Source organism: Netta rufina (assembly GCF_964035555.1).
Source record: "Netta rufina genome assembly, chromosome: 20".
Classification (NCBI taxonomy): Eukaryota; Metazoa; Chordata; class Aves; order Anseriformes; family Anatidae; genus Netta; species Netta rufina.
Window position 1 is genome coordinate 3,390,338 of NC_140144.1, and position 17,932 is coordinate 3,408,269.

The 17,932-nt window shown below is 61.5% G+C and overlaps 1 protein-coding gene across 1 annotated transcript in view; it reads left to right on the forward strand.

The window, feature by feature from the left end:
* LOC311217065 (uncharacterized protein) overlaps positions 1-17,932 on the forward strand; it is a gene marked incomplete at both ends in the record, with an annotated part of 71,540 nt that overhangs the window by 48,956 nt on the left and 4,652 nt on the right. The window contains 41 exons of the mRNA XM_084298802.1: positions 2,439-2,546; positions 2,637-2,690; positions 3,344-3,397; positions 3,515-3,559; positions 3,824-3,877; positions 4,287-4,331; positions 4,430-4,483; positions 4,568-4,612; positions 4,890-4,943; positions 5,036-5,080; positions 5,262-5,315; positions 5,692-5,736; positions 6,271-6,324; positions 6,599-6,706; positions 7,740-7,793; positions 8,112-8,165; positions 8,533-8,577; positions 9,096-9,149; positions 9,817-9,861; positions 10,404-10,457; positions 11,185-11,238; positions 11,644-11,697; positions 12,017-12,070; positions 12,298-12,351; positions 12,552-12,596; positions 13,100-13,144; positions 13,321-13,428; positions 13,677-13,730; positions 13,947-14,000; positions 14,226-14,279; positions 14,478-14,585; positions 14,655-14,708; positions 14,904-15,011; positions 15,670-15,723; positions 15,853-15,906; positions 16,083-16,136; positions 16,517-16,570; positions 17,097-17,204; positions 17,345-17,398; positions 17,515-17,568; positions 17,793-17,846. Coding sequence (XP_084154928.1) covers positions 2,439-2,546; positions 2,637-2,690; positions 3,344-3,397; positions 3,515-3,559; positions 3,824-3,877; positions 4,287-4,331; positions 4,430-4,483; positions 4,568-4,612; positions 4,890-4,943; positions 5,036-5,080; positions 5,262-5,315; positions 5,692-5,736; positions 6,271-6,324; positions 6,599-6,706; positions 7,740-7,793; positions 8,112-8,165; positions 8,533-8,577; positions 9,096-9,149; positions 9,817-9,861; positions 10,404-10,457; positions 11,185-11,238; positions 11,644-11,697; positions 12,017-12,070; positions 12,298-12,351; positions 12,552-12,596; positions 13,100-13,144; positions 13,321-13,428; positions 13,677-13,730; positions 13,947-14,000; positions 14,226-14,279; positions 14,478-14,585; positions 14,655-14,708; positions 14,904-15,011; positions 15,670-15,723; positions 15,853-15,906; positions 16,083-16,136; positions 16,517-16,570; positions 17,097-17,204; positions 17,345-17,398; positions 17,515-17,568; positions 17,793-17,846 — 2,457 coding nt within the window. The remainder of the gene's footprint in view (positions 1-2,438; positions 2,547-2,636; positions 2,691-3,343; positions 3,398-3,514; positions 3,560-3,823; positions 3,878-4,286; positions 4,332-4,429; positions 4,484-4,567; positions 4,613-4,889; positions 4,944-5,035; positions 5,081-5,261; positions 5,316-5,691; positions 5,737-6,270; positions 6,325-6,598; positions 6,707-7,739; positions 7,794-8,111; positions 8,166-8,532; positions 8,578-9,095; positions 9,150-9,816; positions 9,862-10,403; positions 10,458-11,184; positions 11,239-11,643; positions 11,698-12,016; positions 12,071-12,297; positions 12,352-12,551; positions 12,597-13,099; positions 13,145-13,320; positions 13,429-13,676; positions 13,731-13,946; positions 14,001-14,225; positions 14,280-14,477; positions 14,586-14,654; positions 14,709-14,903; positions 15,012-15,669; positions 15,724-15,852; positions 15,907-16,082; positions 16,137-16,516; positions 16,571-17,096; positions 17,205-17,344; positions 17,399-17,514; positions 17,569-17,792; positions 17,847-17,932) is intronic.

The window sequence follows — 17,932 nt, forward strand, 5'->3', positions numbered from 1 at the left end:
TATAAGGGGTGTGGGATAGAGAGGTGGTTCTGTTCAGAGAGGATGAACGTGCCCTCAGTGGGATCCTTGGTAGCTGTGCCCTTCTTGGGATACCAAACCTTGGAGCACTGGGTGGAGGGGGATCCTAAAAATAAGGTTTGCTGCTGGCTTGGGACCTCCGCAAAGAGATGTGTGCCTGACCTGAAGGGTCATGTGAGAAGCAGCCCTGGTCCCCTCTGCAGGCCAGCATGCACTGTCCCCTTGTCACCTCCTGGAAAATATCCACCCAGTTCCCTGCTGACGGGAAGTGTGAGCCTTCAGCTCTGGCAGAGCGGCGCTGCTGCGTGGCAGGACCCTGGGACCCCACTGCCTGCCCGGGGATGAGCGAGCACAGCTGTGGGGTTCGAGTGCCCCAGCGATAAAAAGAGATCTCCCTGCATTGCTGGAGGTTTCCACTGGCTCCCCACCAGTGCTCAGTGGTGCCCAGCTCTCGCTGGGTGACCTGGCACACCCCAAGCCTGGTACCGCCTGAGGGGAGCTGGTCTGTAGGTGTCCCCTGGCACCTCTGGTTCTCATGGTCTCTGTCCTGGTTGCTGCAGGGGGTGAGCAGTGCTGCCGCCTTTGCTGCTGCTCCTCACCACTCAGCCCGGTGGTTTTCTTCCTTCAGCCCTCCAGTGCCCCTGTCCCTCCCCAGTGCCACCAGGCACAGCGCCCTGGTCCCCTCGCCTCCCTCCCGCGGTGACCTTCCTCTCTCCCTGCTGTCTAAAGGAGGACTTCACAGGATCTGGGCCAGGTCCTCCCACTTGTGTTGGATCTCCTCAATCCCAAAAGCTCACAGTGAAGTTTAGAGGTGAAATCTTGAGTAAGGATCGGAGTTAGGCTGCAGGGCACCGGAGTAAATCCACTCCCCGTTGCATGCCCCGCAGCAAGGTGGCCTCTACCCGGCCCCGCTCCCTCCCAGCAGGGATGCACGTGGGGACGGCGTGCTGCCAGCATCTGGAAGGCTTCAGGGGCTGCATTAAGTCAGTTGAACATAAACACCGGAGTCAGTCAGTGGAGCTTAACCAGAAGGTGCCAAAATTGTTCCCTGCCTTCACGTGAGCAGGATCTGCGGGGGGAGCACAGATGGACAGGAACATTTTTCCCACCCAGCTGTGAGCCCGATGTCTGCTCAGCTCATTATGAGGAGTTCAGGGTGTGGTTGGTGATCACTTTGGGCAAGGTGCCGTGGTTCTGCCAGAATTGGCCCCAAAAGGCTGTGACACCCAGTCAGGCTATGGCAGATCCCTGCTGGGCACTGCCTGTGCCTCCTCCCTCGTCCCCGTGTCTGGTGGTGTGGATGCTGCTGCCCGATGCACAAAGGGCCCCGAAGCACCCGCTCATAGAGGGATCTGTCCTTGTTCTGCTTTGCTCTGCGGACCCAGCGATGTAGGTGTGATTGCAGCAGGGCAAGGAGCGATTTCACGCCCCCATCCGGCACCAAAGCCCCGCTCAGGGCACATTTACCTGTGGTCTGTTCTGCATTTGGGATCGCTGCCCGGGTCCACCCGTCACAGACCAAACCACAAACAACAGCAGATGTTCACTGAGTCCCAGAAATGGGGACTTGAAGTGGAATGGGACAAAATGGTGTTCTTTTGGGTTGTGTGCCCTGAACGTGTGAGCAGGCACTGCTGAAGCAGCGTGGGGATGGCTGCACGTGTGGAGGTCTGTGGGGAGCGAGGGCATCACTAGGAAGGGAGCTGGAAGAGAAAACCTCCCCCAGACAAGCTGCTGTGTTTTCCAGACCAGATTCTTCCCTTGAAAAGGAGCCGAAGCAGCTGTGTTGCTCTGCGCTTCCCTTGAACCCTGACTTTCCAGACGCAAACAAAGCCTGGTTTTGGGGCTGACGAAATGTCCCTGAATTCTCGGGAAATCCAAACAAAGCAACCAGAAGGGAAATGATTTCTGCTTGTTCCAGAATGATCTTTATCCTTTCCTAACTCAAAATTACCAGGGAGCTGAGGAAAATTAAAAAGCTGCCCCCAGGCTTCAGCTCGGTGAGCAGCACCGGGGATCTGCTCCGGCTCATGCACGTGGGGAAGGTCGGAGACGGCTTCGAGTGCAACCCCAGAGCTGGGAGGCAGATGCACAGGGCTTTTGCCTGACCTGCTCCTGGTGCATTGCTCATTCCCTGCCTCCTCCTCTGCTCCTTGCAGTGCTGGCTGTGCTCCCCTGTTGTTCAGGTTTGGCAGGATGCAGCTTGCAGCACGTGCAGCTTCTGCCCTGCCCCGTGTCCCCATCCCTTAGGGGCTCGTGGTGGTTAGCAGGCACTGCTGGCAGAGCGAGAGCTGGGCAGAGCTCAGCGTTCAGCCCATCCATTTCACAACACCGTGGAGTTTTTGGGGTTTCAGTGAGGGCAGTGTTTGAGGTGTGCGCAGCCCGGGCTCACTCCCTGTGTGTGGTTCTTCTCTCCGCAGGGCGAGCCGGGGCTGCAGGGCTTACCGGGTCGCATGGGACAGCCCGGCTCGGATGGCTCCCCTGGCCTGGGAGGCAAACCCGGGCTGTCAGGGCTGCCAGGAGAGCAGGTGAGCGGGTTGCAGAGGGCAGCAATCCCCGGGGAGCTCGGGCCGGGAGCTTGCCCAGCGCCTGCTCTGCTCCTTCTTTCGTCCCCGCAGGGCCTGCAGGGCTTCCGAGGGGACCGGGGGCTGGCTGGCGAGAAGGGGGAAGAGGTAAGGTGGTGCTGCAGGGGTGTGAGCCTGTGCCATCCCCAGCACCTCGTGCTGTGAATGTTTTCCAAGTGATAACACCTTTCTATTACTGGTTTGACTGGTACTGCACCAGTAGCACTCCTCCCAGTGCCTGTGTCCCATACCTGGGCTGTGAGTTCACCCAAAGGAGTGCCCAAGGGATTTTGGCACTGAGCAATCAGGCCAGGGTGTCTGGAGATCCCTTCATCATTTCAACCCAGATTCTTTGCCTTTTTTTGGAAGAAGAAAGCCCAGGTGGCTTTTTGTTGGCTGGCCCATACTCTGTGCCCCCTCCAAGCATCCTTCTGCCATCCAGACAGAACCTCTTGCCTGCCTAGGGACCCGGTGTCCTCCAGGGCGTTGGCACTGGGCACAGCCCTGTCCCTGCCACTACTGTGTAACGTGGCACAACGCTGACCTGGGACACTGGAGCAAGGTGGCAATATGTTGGGGACAGGCTCTGGGGCTATTTATTTATTATTCTTATTATTTTATTTTATTTTCTCCTGGGGCTGGGGCACTCCTGAGGGTCTCCATCTCCCGCACCACACTGATGCTCCTTTGAGGCACGGCAGCTGTGTTTTGGCTCCTGATGCTCTCTTTGTGCCTCATCCATCCTTGTTGTTCCCTTCCAGGGCTTCTTGGGTGACCCCGGACCAGTTGGTGAGAAAGGAGAGAAGGGGGCGAAGGTGAGGGGTCTGCCCCTGCCCTTTGCAGCCTTGTCCGGGCTGGGCAGGGACCTCTCCTTCCCCGTCCTGCTCCTGCCCCTGGGTCATGCTCCCCTGCACGTCTCTTGGCTTTTCCAGGGGGTGAGAGGAGAAAGCGGCCCGCCGGGTCCTGCAGGGGCTCCGGTGAGTTGGTGCAGAAGCACGGGATGTCCCAATCTTTGCTGTGCCAGGATTTCTCCTTCTCTCTCGATGCATCCTCATTCCCCCCTCCACGACCGACCCCTTTCCTTCGGAGACACAATTTGGGCAGCCCTTGGCTCCGTCTTGCTCTGGGCAAAGCCCTCAGGGCTCTGTGTCTTCCCCAGCCCTGCTGCAGGGGATGCGACAAAAGCAGCCGTCACCTCGGGGCCGGCATCTCGCTAACTCCCCCTCCACCTTCTCTCCTAGGGGATGTTGGGTCTGAAGGGCGCGATGGGCTTCCAGGGCCCTGCAGGGCCGGAGGTGAGGGGTTTGGCTTTCTCTGGGCCCCCAGCTCCCCCAAAAGAGGCACTGGGCAGCCTGATAAAGAGAACTGAGCCCTTGCAGAGCTCACTGTGCTGTGGTTGGTTTTGGGTGGCCACCAGCAGCTGAGGTGAATCCCAGCCTGGCTGCACCTGGGGTTTTCCATGCTGATAGCAGAGCTGCTGGCAATTCCTTGGGAGGCTCCCCAGGAAGGGCTTGCAGGGGGGTTAAAAAGAAAATTGAAGCACTTTGGTAGAGGTTCGTGGCAGGGAGTGGGGAAACAAAGGTCGCCTCGAGGGGTCCTTGAGTGGCTGGTGCTTAATGCAGAGGAGGAAGGGGAATTTGGGATGTGAAATCTAAATGGAGAGAATCAAAGCCAAAAAAAGGCATCATTTCCCTCCTGCTCCAGGGAGAAGGTGGCCCAGCGGGTGCTGCTGGCCCTGCCGGCCCCCCGGTAAGTCACAGCTTTGTGGTTCCCACTGTGCTGGGGTCTCCATCCCTGGCCCCCACTCGGTGCCACAGCCCCAGGGCTGAGCATCGCTCACCTCGCAGGGAGAGCCAGGCCAGCCGGGCTCTGTCGGGTGCCAAGGAGTCAACGGCTCCCAGGTGAGTACCCCGGACACCCTGCTCTGTTATTTGGGGTTTTCCAGCTGCTGCGCTCACCCCAACCCTTCCTTGCTCTCTCCCCAGGGAGAGATGGGTCCTCCTGGCTTGCCCGGGCCCCAGGGCCCTAAGGTATGAGCAAACCTCATGGCAATGGGGTGCCTTGGGAGAGCTTGTGGGGTGCTGGGGGGAGAGGTTGGGTGGCCCAGGGGTCACCCAGTTCAGGGCATCCCCTCCAGCAGGGCTGGGGCCTCAGCCTACCCCAAAACCTGCACAGAGGCTGGGATGGGGGCAAAAATCCCTTCCGTGCCTCTTGCAGCGAGTCACGGCTGAGGACTGCAGGCTTTGCACCAGCCATACATGGATTTAGTCCTAATTGTAGCTTTTTATCCCCCCTCCTGCATTTCAGGGACCACAGGGCCTGCAGGGGCGTCGCGGCCCCCCTGGCCTGGGGGGCAGCCAGGTAAATGATGCTGCAGGTGCTGTCCTGGCTCAGCGCCGCCTTTCCAAGGGGCAGGGAGCTGCTGAGCCCCCTCCCGGTGTGCTTCTCTGCAGGGTCCAGCTGGGATGGAGGGGTCCTCTGGTCCCAAAGGAGACACCGTAAGAGCTTCCCACCCAGCTTGCTTTGGCCTCTGGTGGGGATGAAACCCGGGCTCGAGAGCTTCCCGTGGAGGCAGCCCCCTCCCACGGGTGCCGTGCTGATTTTGGAGGGGCCGTGCATGCAGCAGACCCCCCAAACACAGCTGGGGGGGGCTGGCTGATGCTGACGTTCCCCTTGCAGGGTGCAGAGGGGGTCTCTGGGCTGAGGGGACAGCTGGGACAGGAGGGCCCTGGGGTAAGTGTGTGGGAGCGGGTGGCTGGGTGTGGGGTGTCCCCATCCTTCCCTCCTCCTTCAGCAGTTTGGGTGCTGAGCTGCTGTTTCTGAAGGTTGAAAGGGCCCAGGATAGCACGGGCTTCCTGCTGCCCGATGTGGATGGTTCATTTTGGGGTCTGACATTTGGGAGGCTGTCGAGTAGGCGGCTGTAGCCTCGGGAGGGTTTGTGCATCCCCCAGCTCCGTGCCAGCCTGGTCCCTGCTGGGGATCAAATCCCTCTGGAACACCGGCAGCAGCTCTGGGGAACCGAGTGGTGTCCCCATGAGTGCACAGCTCATTTGGCTTTGTGGTGGGTGGTTTGGGTTTCTTTAACTTGCACTTCTGTGTCTCTCTCGAGGGGTTTATTGGCCTGCCGGGTTCAAAAGGCACCCAAGGAGAGCAGGTGAGTGATGGCACCCACACCACACGTGGCTCAGGGTGCGGGACAGCCACGTTAGAGCAGCCCAAAGCACCAGCTTTGTGTTACTTATCTGTGTTCAGACCCAACATTGGAATAGGTGGCAAATGCAGTTTTCTGGGGAAGGCTGAGCTGCACTTAGGCTTCCACAAAACACTGTAATAAGAGGAGCTTTTAGACACAATGGTGTGTCCTAAGACAAGACATTTTGGGGAGGTGACAAGAAAAATGGGAGCACTTCAGGACGTGTGAAATAACACACTAACAGGGACAAGGTGTTGGGGGGCTGACATTGGGACGGTGCAGCTGGGCTGTCACTGCAGGCTGGGGGTCACCGCGTGCTGGGGAGCACACCCAGCACATACCCACTGCAGCTCCAGAGGCCCCTCAGGAGCAAAGCCCTGCTCCAAACCAGTCCAAGCTTCTTCTGTGATGCCCAAATCAGATCACAGCACGCTTTGGTTGCAGTGAAGAGTGTAAGAGGTCTGAGGGTGCCCTCTGGCTCTGCTGCTCTTACAGGGCTGCCGAGGTCCCGCTGGAGCCAAGGGAGACCTGGGAGCCAGAGGAGACAAGGTACCAGGTTTCCAGGCTGGGGCTTGGAGCCGTTTTGTGCCCCGTTGCCCTCTGGAGTTGTGAAAATCAGTCAGAGCGAGCTCTGCATGCTCACCCTGCTCCTTGGCTGCCCCTTGCCACCTTTCCTTGGTTTGATGTCTAAAACTTGCCTTGGTTTGGTGTTGAAGAAGTCACATTACCCCGTTCTGTGCCCTTGGGGTGCTCTCGGGGGGGGGGGGGCTGTGGGGTGGGGGCTGCAGGCTGGCCATGACGTGCTGCCCCCTCTTCTCCCAAGGGTCCTCATGGAGCACAGGGAGCAGCAGGACCCCCAGGGCCGCGGGGTCAGACGGGTTTACAGGGCTTCCCTGGCCCCCGCGGGGCGGCAGGAGCCCGGGGACCCGAGGTAAGGCAGGGTGCTGGGGGGGGACAGCCCTGAGGGCTGCAGGGTGCATGGGCAGCACTACCAGTCACCTCTTCATCCTCCTCCCATGGGATGAAGGCCCTGGGCCCCCACCCTCCTGCCCTTCCCATGCTGCCAGCAGCTGGCACGGAGCACTGAAGCCTCCTAATGACACCTCCTGGAGCCTGCAGCACTGCAAAGCTTGGCTACAGACCCCTCAGAGGGCGGCCATCCCTCAGCCCGCTGCCTTGCTTCACACCTGCAGCATTGCCTGGTCCCCGCTCGCTCCCAAAAGCCAAAACAACAACACTCAAGGACCACAAAAAGGCAGGATTTTCCAGGTGTCTTTTCCCACAGTGCACGCTCCCAGTGAGCCCTTGGGATGGCTGCAGATTGATATTTGTCCCTGCGGCTGGCCCCACACCTCCAGCGGCTTCCCCACCTGCCTTCCCCCCTATGAGGCCGTGCTGTGCATGGCGCCTTCCATCTTGGAGGGCTTTTGGGATGCCTGCCTGGATGTGCCCTCATGTTTTCTCTTCAGGATGAGAAGCAAACCCTCCCACATCCCCAGGCACGGTGCCACAGCACGGTGGCACCTCTCATGTCACAGCTGCCCTGGCCTTGCTAGGCCTTGCTGCCCCAGGCATGGCTCCTGTCATGTCGGGCCCTGTGGCTGGGCCAGAGCCGGGTGCCAGGGCTGGGTCTGAGCAGGCAGGAGCCTCAGCAGCACTTGAAGTTACCCTAACTGGATCAGCAGGAAACAAAAATATTCAGCAGTGCTGCTCTGGGCCAGCATGGTCCCATTCAGCCTTTTCCTCCGGCTGACTTCACAACCCTGGGGCAGGGGGAGCTGCCAGCCCAGAGCACACCATGACCCCGACCGGTGCCATGGCTCCTAGCGCCTTTCATTTATTGTCCCCTCTGGCCATGCGCCCTGTCCCCTGCTTTTGGGGGTCTGTGGCCTCCCCAGGGGGTCGGGTGCTGCCTTTGCCAGGGCAAGGCACAGCTCTGGCCGCCCCCTCTCCTCTCCCCACAGGGGGAAGAAGGCCAGATCGGCCCGGCGGGGCTGAACAGCAGCGAAGGACCGAAGGTCAGCACCGGCAGCCATGGGGCTGCCCTTGGTCCCACACAGAGGGACAAGGACGTGGCCACCCTGCCCCGTCACCCCAGTGTGGGTGCCAGCACCCAGGGGACAGCATCACGCTGCCACCCTCGTGGGGATCAGGCTGTGGCCAAGCCCGGGGAGTTCCCAGACTTTTGTCCCCCCCGGATGACATCCCTGCATCTGCTACCTGCCGCCTTGGCAGCAGGGCAGGATGAGTCCCCTGGGTGCTCGCTGGGGTACGGGGGGGGGGGGGACCCTCAGGGTTACCTAAAATGCCTGCATTTCCCTCTGTGTGAATTTTAGGGAAGTCGAGGACCCGATGGCCCAAAGGGAACTCCAGGACCGCGGGGAGCCAGGGTAACTAATGGGCTGTGGCACCCATAGCCTAATCTGGGAGCATCTTTGGGTGGGGGGCACAGAAACAGACCTGGAGGCCCCTTGCTGGGTGGCATGGGACAACTGCCCAGGGTGGAAGGATGGCTGGGTGATGCATAGAGCTCCTTCCCTCTCCTTTGTGCCCCCATTCAAAGGGGGAGGCACCAGGGAGCACAACCTGACCAAACCGTGCTGAGCTCTGCCCAGGTCTCCGCATTTGGAAGGCCCGTGGCACCGTCACACAGCCTCTCACAGCAATGCTTCCCAGCACCAGCTCTGCTGCAGTCCCTCAATCTGCTGCTTTAATGCTGCCAGAAGGATGCTTTTCTTAGCGCTCGCTCTTTTCCAGGGCCGCGTGGGCCAGCGCGGGCTGGTTGGAGTCCCAGGACTGCCCGTAAGGAGCCAGGACCACGTCCAGCGCCGTGCGTGGGGCTGAAGGGGGGCAGCGGGTGGGGGACCCGGGCAGAGGCTTGGCTCTGCTTGGGGCTGGTGCTGGAAGTGCTGGAGGTGAGTGCATTGGGCTCTAGCACATTGCACACCAGGCTCATCACCCACCAGGCACCGCCACTCCGCTCTTGTCCTGGGCTTAGAAATTCAGGAATTTGTGTCTCTTCTCAACCCCTCACCCATTTTGCTTTTGGGGCTGCCCTTCTGCATGCTCTGATTTCATCCCCGAGCTTTACAAGGCACAGGCACAGAGCTGCGGACAAGAAGCGTGTCAAGGGCGGTTCAATGCTGAAGAACTGTTGACAGCTTAGGAAGGCCCTGAGGCTCCTACAGACCCTGGGGACGATGTCACTGTGTATTTGTTGCTATTTTGGCATGATTTGGGCTGCTGTGGGAGGGCATGGCTGATGGGAAGCTGTTTTGTCTGTCACTGGGCTCTGCTTTGAGGCAAGATTCTCCTTGCAGGGCTCGCGAGGCATGCCAGGAGCAGAAGGCGCAGAAGGAAAGCCTGGTACACAGGTTCCCATTCTGTACTGTATATTATACCACAGAATCAGCTGGGTTGGAAAAGCCCTCCAAGATCATCTGGTCCAACCATCCCCCTACCACCAATGTCACCTCTAAACCCTGTCCCCAAGCACCACGTCCAACCTCTCCTTGAACACCCCCAGGGATGGTGACCCCACCACCTCCCTGGGCAACCCGTCCCGGTGCCTGACTGCTCTTTCTGAGCAGAAATGTCTCCATTTCCAACCTGAGCCTCCCCCCGCACAACTTGAGGCCGTTCCCTCTAGTCCTATTGCTGCTTATCTGCGAGGCTGGCGCAGTGTATGAGGGCTGGGGCCGCAGGTGAAGGCTGCATGTCATGGTGCCTTTGGCGAGTTGGAGCAGGGGGGACTCTTCCAAACCCGTCCGTAGCCAGGCTGACCCTAGTGCTGCCCCTGCACAGCACCATGGGGCTGTTGGTACCAGGCACCGGCCACTGTGGGGCTAAAGGAGATGGGGAAACTCCTCACTGTGTTCGTGGGAATGAGTTGGCTCAGGATTTTACTCGTGGGGGCTTTACAACCCTGTACATAGTGTGGGATGGGATGGGATGGGATGGGATGGGATGGGATGGGATGGGATGGGATGGGATGGCTGCCTCTGCCTCCCAATCCTCACCATCGCCTGCCTTATCCTGCAGGGTCCCTCAGGAGCCGTGGGCAGCCCGGGCAGGATGGGACCCCCGGTGAGTAGAGCTGCACGTCTGTCTGCATCGTTTCTGTCCATCCATTCTCCCCTCTGTTCTCTTCTCTCTGCCCTTGGGGGGGCTGTGCCCTCAAAAAGCAAGGAAGAGCGAACAGGGGGTGCATTTAAGAAGTGGCTATTGCAAAATTCATGTTTCTTGTCACCAGTGGCAAGTCGTCCCGTCTGCAAAAATTCAAATACTTCCTTATTTTTACTCTGAAAATTAAAAAAAAAAAGGGAGGGGGGGGGAGGGAGGAAGCTGGCATTTCACTGACAACAAAATAGGGGAAATGTTTTGGTCTGGGTGACACAGAAGCGCCTCTGACCTTGCTGTTGTCATTGCACAGCACAGTCTAGGTGTCTGCATGGGCACTGCTGTGCGGGGGCTGTGCGCTGCTTGGGGCTGCTTTGTGCCCCCATGCTCCCGGGGGGCTCCTCTCCACCCCGGGTGTTTCTGTCTCTGCTCTCCTCCCAGCCCCTTGTCTGCCACCCCTTGTGCTTCTCTCCCTTCACCCAGAGCTCATCTTCTGCCCTTCCTTCCAGGGCTTTGCTGGCGTGCAGGGGGGCAGAGGGCACGTGGGACCTCCTGGACCAACGGTAAGGAAAACCTGAATGGACCCCCCCCTCCCCTTTTCCTATGGAAAGGGGTGGTGGAAAGCCAGCAGGGTGTCCAGGGAGGGCTGGTGCTGCTGCTGGGGAACCAGCAAGGGATCAGATTATCTGTGGGGTCTGAATCTTTTTGTGCTAAAAAGCATTTAAAAAAAAAAAAAAAGTCTTTAGCAGCAGAAACAGCTGCAGACAGGGAAGAGCAGGATAATCTCCCCAGAGATTCAGTCTGCCTGGAGGACTCGGAGGACTCTGCAGCTTTCCCCAGCCAGAGATGGTCTTTGTGGGGAAGGGCAGCCCGTGGAACCCCCTCCCCACCTGGGGGGCATGGTCCTGGTGACCAGAGGGGACCAAAGCGCTTGCTCCATCGCCACCTCCCTGGGTGGGAGCTGGAGGTGCAGGGTGACGGAGAACAACCCCCTGTCCTTGCCCATGTGGCTGGGGTGAACACCAGCACCCTGCTGGGAGCCAGAGCAGCTCCTGCAGCTGGACGAGCCCCCTGGGGGGACACTCACCCGGGTTTGGTGGGCACCCCAAGAGCAAAACCCCTGTGTTTTTGTCACCCTGCATGGTGACAGCCCTGCGGTGCTGGTGGGAGCTGCCAGGACAGGCAGGGTTTGTCCCCGACACCACGGAGCACAGGAGCACCAGCAGTGCCTCGGTGGGGCTTGTCTCATTGCAACCCCCTCCTCCCTGAACATTTCCCTTAAATATAAAGGGCCCCCAAGGAAAACCTGGACCTGATGGAGAGCCGGGTTCCCTGGGCCCAAAGGTGAGTGCCCATGGGGGTGTGGGTGTCTGGGGGGCTGGTTGGGGCACCCAGGGGTGATGAACAGCCCTGAGCGACTCTCGGCTGATATGGGGAGGGTTTGGGTGATTGCTGAGCCCTGGGGGTGGACACCAAGGATGGGAACATGGTGCTGGGGCATCCGAGCTGCTCCCACCACAGCTGGGCATAAAGTTCAGACCCAAGTCCCCAGCAGGGACACTCGGAGGGACACACGCGTTGCTCAGAGCAGGCTGACAGCCTGGAAGTGGGGCAAAAAGCAGGATGCACACCCCCGGGATGCATTCCCGGGTGGACAATCTGCTCCCACCCATGGGGTCTGCCCAGCCCAGCCCCCCAGCACTGCCAGCACGCAAGCAGGGTGGTGAAAGCTCCTGTGTCTCCTGGCAGGGTCTGCCTGGGAAGCCTGGCGCGGAGGGGCCGCAGGGACCTGTCGGCATGTATGTAAGTGCTGCGGCTGCTGCCTGGCCGTGCTCAGCGCCAGGGGCTCGCTGGAGCACAGCTCCTCTCCCCAGACCCCCGGGGAAAGCGTGGGGTCCGGGGTGGGTGTGAGGAGCAAGGTTTGGTGCTGCTGGGAGAGGGAAAACCCCGTGGCCACCAGACCTTTCCGTGCAAGGTGGCATCGGAATGCTTTTGGATGAGGAGAACCTGAGGCAAAGCCAAGCGGGGCAGCTCCTGCCTGCATGTGGTCCCCGAGCACCACCAGCACCTCCACCCAAATCCCAGACCCCCAGCTGCCTCCTAACGCCATCCTCTCCCCCAGGGCTACCCGGGACCAGCCGGCGACCGCGGGAGGCCGGGGCGCAGGGGAGACAAGGTAGGGCTGGGAAATGGCAGCACCAACCCCGATGGCTGGTGCTGGGCAGGAGGAGGGTGGCAGGACCCGACCCCACAGCTCTCCCCACACGTCAGCTCCTCAGCCTCTTTACGAGATGGCAGGCTGCTAGATTTTGTCCCTCGGGGAGTTACTGTGTTGAAACACGTGACAGAAAAGAAGGGTTTGGGGTTTTGGTGTGTGGTTTTGTTCTTTTTTCTTCCCAACAGGGTGAAACAGGAGCCCGAGGCCCGCCGGGATTCCCTGGAAAAGCCGGTCCCAAGGTGAGGGCTGTTTGCCACACCTGGGTGGCTCCAAATTCCCCCTCCCCCTGAGGCAGCACCAAGCAGATCAGCTCTGCTGGGCTGGACACAGAGCAAGGGAAATCCTTGCCTCTGGCATCAGGGGCTACGTGGGGAGAGGGGAGCTGCGGGGCTGCGGTCGGGGCTGGGAGTGGGGCTCTGATGTCTCTGTCCTCCCCCAGGCCCTGCCAGGCCCCCCCGGGCCACGAGGTGCTCCCGGCTCCCAGGTAGGGCTGGATCCCAGGGGGGGAGCGGGGCTGCTGTGGGCTTTCTGGCCCCTGCGGCCACGCAATGCCCTGCAACATGCCAGGGAGCACGCTGCAGCACACACCATGGAGTGCCCTGCAGTGCCCTGCAACACACACCATGAGATGCCCTACAACTTTCTGCAATGTGTGCCACTGAACACCCTGCAGCATGTACCCTGTAATCATACCCTGTAATATTTGCCCTACGGTGCCTTGCAGCATGCACCCTGCAACACGTGCCCTGGCGTGCCCTGCAATACAGCCACGTAATGCTCTGCAGTACCCTGCAGCATACACCACGCACACCACACACTGCCTGTAGCGTTAGGGATGTGGATCCCACACCCATCTGCTTTCAGGGGGGAGATGCAGGACCCTGGTCCTGCTCGCTGCCTACTGGGTTTCATCCCTGGGGTGACCCAGGCAGGTCTCAGCTGCAGCCTGCTGGGGTTCCCTTGCTGCTCACAGCCCTTGTGTTGCAGGGAAGAGCAGGAGAGCCGGGTCCTCGGGGGCTTCCAGGGCTGCCGGTGAGTGGGAGAGCTGCAGCTCGTGGGCTGGGGCTGCAGGCTGCGCCCTCCTGCACCCGCAGGGACCTGGGGTGCCTTCATGTGTGGGTCTCCCCCATCTCAGCACTCTCCCGAGGGGAGAGGAGCTGCCCGTGGGCTACACCTCGGGGTGCTCTAACATCCTTCTGGCCCTGCAGGGAGCTCCCGGCATGCGGGGGCTGGATGGTGTCCCCGGGAAGCCTGGTTTGGCTGGGGAGGCAGGAGCAGCCGGCATGCCAGGGGCTGCTGGCCCCCCCGGGTACCCGGTAAGTGCCAACCTGGCTGCTGCGGGGTGCAGCACGGCTCCTGCTGCAGCCTTGCCTTTTTCCAGCAGGACCAGAGCTTCCTTCTCCACGCAGAGGGGAGGAGGAGGGAGGCTGGTACAAGGGGCTTGGGGACAGTGAGGACGTGGGCTGCTGTGTCCTCAAGCCCCCCAGCACCCGAGCTCAGGAGCTGCAGGGACCCCCTGGGTTAACGCTGTGCCTTGTCACCAACGTGGCTTCTTCGTTTGCAGGGTCGGGAAGGACCAAGAGGACCCGAGGGGCCTTCAGGGATGAGAGGAGAGCAGGTACGGGAGCAGGAGGATGCCTGGTTCCCCCTGCCAGCCCTGGGGGTCTGGAGCTACCCCGCTGGGCTGGCTCTGCTGGCACAAGGGGTGCTCCCTCTCCTGGGCTGCAACCCAAATGTGCTCATCCCAGCGGGATGGGGATGGATGCAAAGTAGGAGACAAGCCTGGTGAGCACACCACAGCTGCCTGTCCTCACATCCCTGTGCCCCCTGGCAGGGTGCCCTGGGAGATCTGGGGGACGGCGGTGTCAGCGGGCTGGATGGCGAGCAGGTAGGTGGCGGGGACACCCCACACCCTGCCCGCCTCGGGGCAACCCTCAGCTAGAGCCCGAGGCTGAGGCTGCGTCCCTGCTAGTGGGGCCAGGGCTTTGTGCGACGTGGGGTGAAGGAAAGTGGGGGGCAGTGGAGACAGCAGCCTGCCCGGGAGAACATCCCCAGCCCTGGAGCTCAGTGGGGATGAGGTGTGCCAGGGTCTGGCCGTGTGCTTCCTCCGCAGGGACCACCGGGACCACCAGGAGCCGAGGGGCAGCCGGGGCCCAAGGGGCAGCAGGTCAGTCAGTTCCCATGGCCCCAGCGTGCTCGTGCCAGGGCGTGGGAGGGGGAACCAGGGCCCTCGTGAACCTTTGGCACCTGGTGCAAGGAAAACTGGGGGTGAGGAGGGGGCTGCGTGGTGAGAAGGGGTGAGCAGGGCCAGCGCCAGCTGGAGATGGTGGCTGACAATAACCCTGGGGGTCTTCATCCGTTCCAGGGAGAAGCAGGACCCCGCGGAGCTCCGGGCGTCAGAGGTGGCCGTGGGGAGCGAGGGGACGAGGGGCCAGCGGGACCACCGGGGGGGCCCGGGGAGCAGGGCAAGGAGGTGTGTGCCGGGACAGGGCTGGGGCACGGGCGCTGCTTCGGGTGCTGATGGTGCTTCTCCCCCCGGCAGGGCGATGTCGGTGAGGCAGGAGAGCCGGGAGAGCCGGGAGCGCGGGGACACAAGGTGGGGAGCGCGGCTCCTGTGCTGCCACCCGCAGCGTGCTCTGCCCCCGCCTCGTCCCAGTGGGATGGGTGCAGGAAAAGGGGTGTCCCCGGGACCTGATGGGTGCCTGGGGGACGTGTCCTCGTGGGGACGCTCGTTTAATTGCTTCTCCTTCCTCCTCCTTGCTGTGACGCCGCTGTTTCCATCTCGGAGCAGGGGGATGCTGGCCCTCGGGGCCTTCCTGGAGTGCCAGGACCAGGAGCTGCTACGGGGGAAATCGGACACAAAGGCCCCAGAGGAGAGAAGGGCCAGGAAGGTTTGCTGGCAAGTACAGCGAGGGAGTGCTCCAGTGCCGCGGGGCTCCAGTGCTTGCCCCAGCTGGGTGTGGGGTGCTCAGGAACAGGGCTTGCCCCCAGCAGGAGACCTCAGGCACCAGGAGCTACAGAAAATGCTAAGAATTGGCAAATCTTAATTTGGGAGTTTTGTGTCTCATGGGCGTGACACCCAAATTGGGTCCTGGTGGCACAAAAGGGTGCGTGCCAGGCCCGGGCAGGAGCAGCTCCCTGCGTGTGAGCCTCTGGGCAGGAAAACACAGCTTGGTGTGCAGAGTTTCATCTGGCCCTGTGAGATCAGCCCGCCTGCGTGGGCTTTGCCTTTGCACGACTTTCTCAGAGGTGGATTTCAGTCTCTGAAAGCTTTCGGGACCTCAGAGCCATGAGGAGCCTGAGCTACCCAGAGTTCTGCCCAGTTCCTCCGTGTTGGGAGCACTGGTCCGGCCTCGCGCCTCTTTTTCTCCAGCCACTGGTGCCTGTGGGTGCTGCTCTCCCCGTGTGCCCGTAGTGCCAGGGAGGAGCCACCAGTGCCTCTGGGACAGCTTCTTGTCCCCGTGGGGCTGCCGGCCTGAAGGAAGCAGCCGTGTGCCCGTTTCATGCTGCCTTCAGCCGAGCTCCAGCTGCTGAGCGCATCCCCCTCTCTGTCCCAGGGCCAGGTCGGTGTCACCGGCGCTGCAGGGCCTGCAGGAGCCCGAGGGCGGTCGGTAAGTCACCTCGTGTCCCTGTCCCCCTTCGGGATGATTGCTGATGGGGGTGGGGGACACGTTTGTGACCAGGAGCATCGGGCAGGGCTGAAGCTTGTCAGTCCCGGGTTTTTCTTGACCCCCAAACAGGGCGGCACAGGTCTGAGAGGTCCTCCAGGGCCCCAAGGTCTCGAGGGAGCGAAGGTAAGGAGGGCAATGCTCCTGCCCGTCTCATTCTGGGCTCTACCCAAGCACTGCTTTCCCTGGCTGGTGGGGGACGCTCGGTGGACCTGGGTCAGACCCTGGCACCTCAAGCCGAGATCTCCAAGGCCAGAAGCTTGCCAGGAACAGAGCTGGGAGCGTTTCCCTTTCTTCCCCAGGGAGACCCAGGACCCCGAGGCAGGGATGGCCCCACCGGTGCTGCTGGGTTGGAGGTACTGCTGTCCTGGGCTTGTGGAGCTGGGAGCTCTCCGAGGCTTCACCAGGGCTCTGCCATTTCCAGCACAGGCTGAAGCCAAAGGAGTTGTTGCCCCATAACTGCTGGGGGGTGGTCAGAAATGAGGCTCTGGGTCCCAACAGGGGGACTGTGCCCCCACCCCAAAAACCAGCCTAGCATTTCTGATGCCTTGTGCAAGGCCCACCCCTGCCATCTCAGCCCATCGACAACCCTGTGGCACCCAGGTGCCACCAGGCACTGTCACGCACCCCTCGGCTGGCAGAGGGTGGGAGGGGATGCTCCAAATGCCTGCAAAGGGCCCGAGCACGAAGCACGTGGTGGGGCCGGGTTTGTGCTGACCCCCCAACATCACCGCAGGGACCCGCAGGAGATGAAGGAGTGAAGGGAGACCGCGGGCAGCCTGGCCCCACGGTGAGTACCGGCCTGCCTCCGTGCCAAACCCTCCAAAGGTGCAGCGTGGAATGGGAATAAAGGCACCAGCAGGCAGCCCTGGGCACCTCGGGCTGCTTGCTGCTGGGGGCAGGAACCTGGGGGCACGCGGGGACCCTGCCCTGCCCTGGGTGGCTCTGCAGTCACCCGGGAATGAGTTGTCATCTCCTTGGTTCCTCTACAACCACAGCTCATTAAAGGCATCTTAATAGGGCTATTAAATAAATCATCAAAATTTGCTGTGGCCGCCGTGCATTTAATCCCCAGCTCCCAGAGCCTGCCCGAAGCAGGGCGGGTTCGTTTTTGGCTTCCTTTCTTCTGGCTTTCACCAAGCAAACCTGTGGGGCTTGCCAGGGGTTGGGCGGGAGGCAAACAGCGTGGTTACAGCCGTGGCCCTGCGGTGCGCAGCACTGGGGATGCTGCTCTGTGCTGTGCCTTGCCTGCAGCCCCGTCCTCGAGCACTGAGCTGCCCGGGCACGGCTGTGCCCTCAGCACGTGTGTCCTGCAGGGCTCGGTGGGTGCCCGCGGGCAGCCGGGTGGCCCCGGGTTCAAGGGCTACGCCGGGCACCGAGGAGCCAGAGGAGCGGTGGGCGCACCGGGGAAGCCGGGCCGGCAGGTGAGGTGTGGGCTCCGTGGGGACACAGGCACGGGGTGGAAAGGCGGAGGTGGCACCAGGGTCCCTCGGGGAGCAACAGGAGCCCTGCCCCTGATCCCAGAGCTGATGCTGGTCCCTGCTTTGTCTCCCAATGAACCCAGGGCGCCCTGGGGACACCAGGCAATGCCGGAGCCCCGGGGTCGAGCGGTGCCGAGGTGAGTGGCTGCCCTGCTCCTGCAGCCTGGACCTCACCAGGCTGCCCGAGGAGCTGGGGATTACCTCCCAAATGCCGTCTTTTGGAGCTGGGTTGATTTATTTCATTTTTCCTTAGGGCCTGATGGGTGCAAAAGGGGAGCTGGGCACACCGGGAAAACCAGGGCGCACGGTGAGGGGCTGGGGTGGCCGTGCTGGTGCTTCTCCGGTGTGGGCAGCTGAGCTGGGATTTCCTGGAGATGCAGCAAAACCCACACGGGTGCTCCTGCTCCTGCCAAAACACTGCCCCAAAGAGGCTTCAGCTCAAACCCTGCTCCTGTGCACAGTGTGGGTGAGAGCGGGGTGGGGACATCCCAGCACCCTAACAGGGGGTTGCTTTCTCCTTTGGGATTTTAGGGCTCTCCAGGACAAGCCGGTCCCCAAGGGCAGAAAGGTCGCAAAGGAGAAAAGGTACTGCCAGCAGCATCCTGCATGGGGGAGGTGCAGAGCGGGGGGGTCCAAGCCATGGTCCCTGGGGAGAAACCAGCACCAGGAGG